Consider the following 5,856-nt stretch of genomic DNA (forward strand, 5'->3'; position numbering starts at 1 on the left):
AAGTATAGTTCTTGGAAAAAAATATATTGCAACTTAACTTTTGTTAAAATTTATTGTATACATATTAAAAATAAAATAAAAAGTATTATTTATTTATTTTAAATAGGTTAACGTTTCTTGTTATTAATAATGATTCATTATCTTATGTTTATGTTTATATTCATATTTATATTTATATTTATTTTATTGAAACTATACTGCAACTTATACATCAAAAAGGTTACCACTCATCAATTTACTAAAATTGTAATTTTTATTCTTACTGCAAACTTACCACATAAAGTTACAGTTTTTACCACATAATTTTTACTGCAAGTTACATAGAATTGCAATACATATTGCAACTCGACTTCAATACTACATGTCACCAATCGGAGCCACCTTGGTATAGTATGTACTATGAATAGTTCCTGGATTGTCACTTCATAGCACAAGTAGACCTATTAACTTATTATTTAACTTGTTCTTGTTTATTGTTGGTACTATATGTACTATGAATAGCTCCTGGATTCAAGTTGAGCTAGTGAATCGTTTTTTGTTTTGATAGATCCTATCCATTATCCGATCGGCCCCGAATTGCTATATAGTGTACCATTGTAAAACGTATCCATACCAATTAAGATATAGACATTCTAGCTAGTTATACACATAATAAGACCTCCCTTAAATAGGTTCTCTTACTGCAATCTAGTGATAACATTTGATGAAAGAGTAGTTGTTTTGGTATATGATTTTTTTGTTGCAAAACATTGCAAGATTGGTTCCAATCATCCTTTTTATTAAATGCTCTTGTCTGATAACTTGCTTGGTATGTCTTTCTGTGTAATAAACGATGATAGTGAATCAGTGATGATGTCAAAACTAACATTACAGTTTTGAAGAGTCTGAGCTTGGTTAAAATTACTTGATTTTTTTTTTTTAACAAGTTGGTTTAGAAACAAGTTAAAGACTTAGCTGATTTAACAGGTGAGTGCTGCATTTATTCTCACTGAAAAAAAGAGAAACTGAAAAGCCTTATTGTCCTCCACATACTTTAATCAAATCCAAATCAGAAAAAGAGGCAAAGTGAAACCAATATTTTTTTAGTTTCACCGCTAGTAAATTTTAAAAGATGAATCATTTCGATTCAGTCACAGGAAGAGACCACGCCTACTTACTCTCTTTCCACATATCAACAAGACAAAAAGTCTTTCATCTCGTGTCTTGCAATAGTAAAGTGGGTATTAACAACACAGTACTAGTACCAGTATATAAACTACACCGTTCCTTAATCTTTACTCAATTCAAGATCTTGGCCTTTATTTCTTTTTTTCTTATTTCTTTCTTTAGCTCTCTTTAAAAAACAAGATCACAATTTCTGAATCTTGAGAGAAAAAGAAATGCAGTCAACAACTCTTAGTGGCAACTATGGCTTCCCTCTTTGCATCTCTGGGATCGCTCAGCAGCTGTCTCTCTCCAAAGAGTAACATATGCTTCTTACTTTGGTCTCTTCTATCTCTCTTGAGATCTCCTGAGTTTATTTTGACTTGTATCTCTCTCTCTCCCTTTGTGTTGAAGAATGGCAGATCATGACAAGAGAAGGAAGGTGGTGAAGAGGAGAAGGAGATCATATGAGTCCAGGAGCCATGGTGAAGAAGAAATGGGTGTGGAGAGATATAATGAGCTATGGCTTCAAGAGATGAGAGAGAGTGAGGATGTTAGAGATCTAGTTGCTTTATTACAAGATCTAGAGTCATGGAGCTTTTCTTCTCACACGGCTAAAGCTGCTTAGTGTTGAGATCTCATCAAGTCATGTATGTTTCTTGTAAAACTGCAGATCAAGAATCTTTAGCTGGAAAAAATCTATAAAATATTCCCAATGTTTTCACAGTCGTTTTTTACACGTTTATTTGTCGTTGGCGTGGATGTTCTGCTGCCTCTTTTGGCCTTATCATATTGTTTTGGTTTTTAGTTCATAACTTCTATGTTGGATAACTGCTTTGTGCTTTGTCTAATTAAAGCTTTACTTGTTGTTTGCTAATCAACAATCATAACTTGGATTTGTAAACGTCTAACGTAAACATTATTAACCCTTTAACAATGAAATTCTTGATGTTATTTCAGTTACTTTCCCATGAAATCTTGAACAGCCTAAGATAAGAACATGCAACTTGAATAAACATTAAACGAACAATAGAAAGCATTAGGCAAAATTATCCAGAAACTGCATAACTAAAACCATAAGTAACAGAGACATCAAAAAAAGGTAGAGAGATGAGTGTCGTAAACAAAAAAAAAAGCCTCAAAACACATCAAAGTTTTTTTAAGCAAAAAGAACAAAGCATGAGAGAAGTCTCATCATTTGGCACCCTTCTTGACTGCAGCCTTGGTGACCTTGGCACCGGTTGGGTCCTTCTTGTCAACACTCTTGATGACACCAACAGCAACCGTCTGTCTCATGTCCCTAACAGCGAAACGTCCCAATGGTGGGTACTCTGAGAAAGTCTCAACAACCATGGGCTTGGTTGGAGTCATCTTCACCATACCAGCATCTCCATTCTTCAAAAACTTAGGCTCCTTCTCGATCTCTTTACCAGATCGCCTGTCAATCTTGGTGAGGATCTCAGAGAACTTGACTGCAATGTGGGAGGTGTGGCAATCAAGAACTGGTGCGTAACCGTTACCGATCTGACCAGGGTGGTTCATGATGATGACTTGGGAAGTGAAGTTAGCAGCTCCCTTGGCAGGGTCATCCTTGGAGTTGGATGCAACATACCCACGCTTAAGATCCTTGACAGCAACATTCTTGACATTGAATCCGACGTTGTCACCTGGAAGTGCCTCCACAAGAGACTCGTGGTGCATCTCGACAGACTTGACCTCAGTGGTCAACCCTGATGGAGCAAAGGTGACGACCATACCGGGCTTGAGCATACCAGTCTCAACACGACCCACTGGCACCGTTCCAATACCACCGATCTTGTAGACATCCTGAAGTGGGAGACGGAGTGGCTTGTCTGAGGGCCTCTTGGGCTCGTTGATTTGGTCAAGAGCCTCAAGGAGAGTAGGTCCCTTGTACCAGTCAAGGTTGGTGGACCTTTCAATCATGTTGTCACCCTCGAATCCAGAGATGGGGACGAATGGGATTTTGTCAGGGTTGTACCCAACCTTCTTCAAGTAGGAAGACACCTCCTTGATGATCTCATCGTACCTAGCCTTGGAGTACTTGGGGGTTGTTGCATCCATCTGGAACAAACAAAAGTGAACAAAAAACATATGTTAGAATCACATCACAAGTTCACAATAGCAACAGAGACAAACAATGAAACGTTATCTAACCTTATTACAGCAGCAAATCATTTGCTTGACACCAAGGGTGAAAGCAAGAAGAGCATGCTCACGTGTCTGACCATCCTTGGAGATACCAGCCTCAAAACCTCCGGTAGTGGAGTCAATGATGAGGACAGCACAATCAGCCTGGGAGGTACCAGTAATCATGTTCTTGATGAAATCACGATGACCAGGAGCATCAATGACGGTGCAGTAGTACTTGGTGGTCTCGAACTTCCAGAGAGCAATGTCAATGGTGATACCACGCTCACGCTCAGCCTTAAGTTTGTCCAAGACCCACGCGTACTTGAAGGACCTCTTGTTCATCTCAGCAGCCTCCTTCTCGAACCTCTCGATGACACGCTTGTCAATACCACCAAGCTTGTAGATCAAGTGACCAGTGGTGGTCGATTTCCCAGAGTCGACATGGCCAATGACCACAATGTTGATGTGAAACTTCTCTTTACCCATAGCTGCAAATCAAATAAGTCAAACCATTAGAATCAAAACAAACAACCACCTGAAACAATTCAAGATAATCAAACCTAAATACAAAGATGATCCTTAGATACCAAAACCTAAACAGCCATCAATGTGAAAATATCTTTAAAATCAAAGATCTAACATCAAATACAACAAATCTACCTCGCATATTCACCAGCATAGATACGAAATCTAAACAGCCATCAAAATCTACAATCAATACTATAAATCTACCTCACATATGCACCAGCATGAACGCTTTCATAGCAAAATCAAATACAAATAGTAGAATCGAACACCAAACTGTATCGCGATGATTATAAGTCAGAATCACAAGCGAAGCTACGATCATCATATCAGATTTATCAAAATAACCAGAGGATACGAAAAATGTAACGATAACAGTAAACAAGACGAATCTCTACACGATTTCATCAGAACCATGCTAAGCTAATAGATCGGGGAACAATCAGATCTTAAACTCGACGCAGAGCAAGCGATTATCACAGTCAAAATCGAGCTTACGATAAGAAAGCTAAACAAGATAGATACAAACAATACTGCAGAGATCGAATCAAGAATCATAAGAAGAACGATAAACCTAAAGATAGAGAGAGGCTTTCTCACCTGCAAGTAAGAATCTGAGAGGGAGTCTTGCGGCTACGAAACTAAGCGAGAGAACTAAAGGAGAGTGTGCTCAATGAACAAAACAAAGTATTTATAGCTACGAGCTCTAGGGCTTTCGCATTTTCGTTTGTGGTCCTAGTTTTTTACCAGTTTACCCTTAGGCATTCTAGCCTTTCTAATGTTTTAAAAATGATTTGCTACAGTAACCGAATTGGTCTTTTGCTTAATCAAATCTTATACTACTTATCTAGTAGGTAGGCGAGCATGGCTGCTACTTTTAACAAACTGACCATAATGTATTCAACAAAACATGAAGAAATTAAATATGAACAATTAAATTCTTACAACGAATTTAATTACGACATGTTATCAATAGTCAATTGAAATTAAGACGATTTAAATATAATAAATTTGATTAACCCTATTAAATACTTTTTAATTAATATACCTATATAAATGATACATTTGAATATGGATTACTTTAGAAACCGGCAACAATGGTACATGGAAAATGGTTAATTTGGACACCAACAATTTCAGTCGTGCCAAATACGACATCAACAAAACAAATGGCCAGTGCCAAATACAATTTTAACTTAATCATAATTCAAAAATACTATCTGAAATTCTAAAAACGTGCAATATTGACTCTAATAGAACTTAGTCAACTGTTAACAAGATAAAATGTTTTATGAATTATACGAAATTAAAAAAAAAACTTAAACTTTGAAACTATTTATAAGTTTTTTATATAAATTATTTTGGATTTTTAAACCTTGAATGGTAATTTTTTTTCTTCAAAATCTACATTATAATAGGGCAGTTGCATCACTTCTGATGCGACACGTCAGCGATATGTGGGTCCCACTTTTAAAAAGTGTGAAAAGTGTCAAATCTGTTGCTCGAACCCGGGTTATTGAGATATAAACAACAACATTTATATCAATGAGCTAAAGGATTCTTTGTACATTGATGGCTGAAACAAATATATATTTATGAAGGTCGGAAACCTTTGCTTATTCAGTTTTCTCTGTGGGACCCACACTTATTTATTTTATCTAATGATTTAATAAATACTTTATAACTCACGTTTTAAAATGAGATTCGTTAAAAAAAAGCCCAATAAACCTTTTTGGTATGTAAGCGTTCTCTTCAATGGAAGTTTAGGGCTTTCAATTTTTAATCATCGGTTCATGACTTATCTAAAAAACACAGATTGGCTCCTTGAGTTTCATGAATAAGTTTTTCTTCTTTAGTCTCTACATCTCCCCATCTTTAATAAATTCATCATCGGTTCTTTTATTTTGCCTGATAAATCATGATTGTGTGGTTTTATTTTTCTTTGGTCATCCTTAGCTTGCACCCTTTGATCTAACTGAGAAGAAGAAGAAGACATTTGTTGTCAGGATGCCATCGAGGACTCAGCTGAGTCACACG

General features: G+C 36.4%; 2 protein-coding genes across 2 annotated transcripts; one reads left to right on the top strand and one right to left on the bottom strand.

Moving 5' to 3' along the window:
- The first annotated feature begins 1,299 nt into the window (after nucleotides 1-1,299).
- LOC106325624 lies at nucleotides 1,300-1,892 on the top strand. The gene is made up of 2 exons (XM_013763668.1): nucleotides 1,300-1,462; nucleotides 1,558-1,892. The coding sequence occupies exons 1-2, from the start codon at nucleotides 1,380-1,382 to the stop codon at nucleotides 1,769-1,771; spliced, it is 297 nt and encodes a 98-aa protein (XP_013619122.1). The 5' UTR covers nucleotides 1,300-1,379; the 3' UTR covers nucleotides 1,772-1,892.
- Nucleotides 1,893-2,243: 351 nt separating this feature from the next.
- Nucleotides 2,244-4,521, bottom strand: LOC106326856 (elongation factor 1-alpha 1). The gene is made up of 3 exons (XM_013764802.1): nucleotides 4,420-4,521; nucleotides 3,319-3,782; nucleotides 2,244-3,225 (listed from the first exon to the last, which is right to left on the bottom strand). Exons 2-3 carry the CDS (start codon nucleotides 3,778-3,780, stop codon nucleotides 2,338-2,340), a joined length of 1,350 nt encoding a protein of 449 aa, XP_013620256.1. The 5' UTR covers nucleotides 3,781-3,782; nucleotides 4,420-4,521; the 3' UTR covers nucleotides 2,244-2,337.
- Nucleotides 4,522-5,856: the final 1,335 nt, after the last annotated feature.

This window comes from Brassica oleracea, chromosome C2 (genome assembly GCF_000695525.1).
Source record: "Brassica oleracea var. oleracea cultivar TO1000 chromosome C2, BOL, whole genome shotgun sequence".
In the NCBI taxonomy this organism is placed as follows: domain Eukaryota; kingdom Viridiplantae; phylum Streptophyta; class Magnoliopsida; order Brassicales; family Brassicaceae; genus Brassica; species Brassica oleracea.

What these genes read in the sequence shown, in the direction of transcription:
- LOC106325624 (XM_013763668.1), top strand. Translation starts at nt 1,380, where the DNA reads ATGCAGTCAACAACTCTTAGTGGCAACTATGGCTTCCCTCTTTGCATC. An exon ending in CAGCTGTCTCTCTCCAAAGA is followed by an intron (nt 1,463 to 1,557) that starts GTAACATATGCT and finishes TTTGTGTTGAAG; the next exon opens with AATGGCAGATCATGACAAGA.
- LOC106326856 (XM_013764802.1), bottom strand. Translation starts at nt 3,780, where the DNA reads ATGGGTAAAGAGAAGTTTCACATCAACATTGTGGTCATTGGCCATGTC. An exon ending in TGATTTGCTGCTGTAATAAG is followed by an intron (nt 3,226 to 3,318) that starts GTTAGATAACGT and finishes TGTTTGTTCCAG; the next exon opens with ATGGATGCAACAACCCCCAA.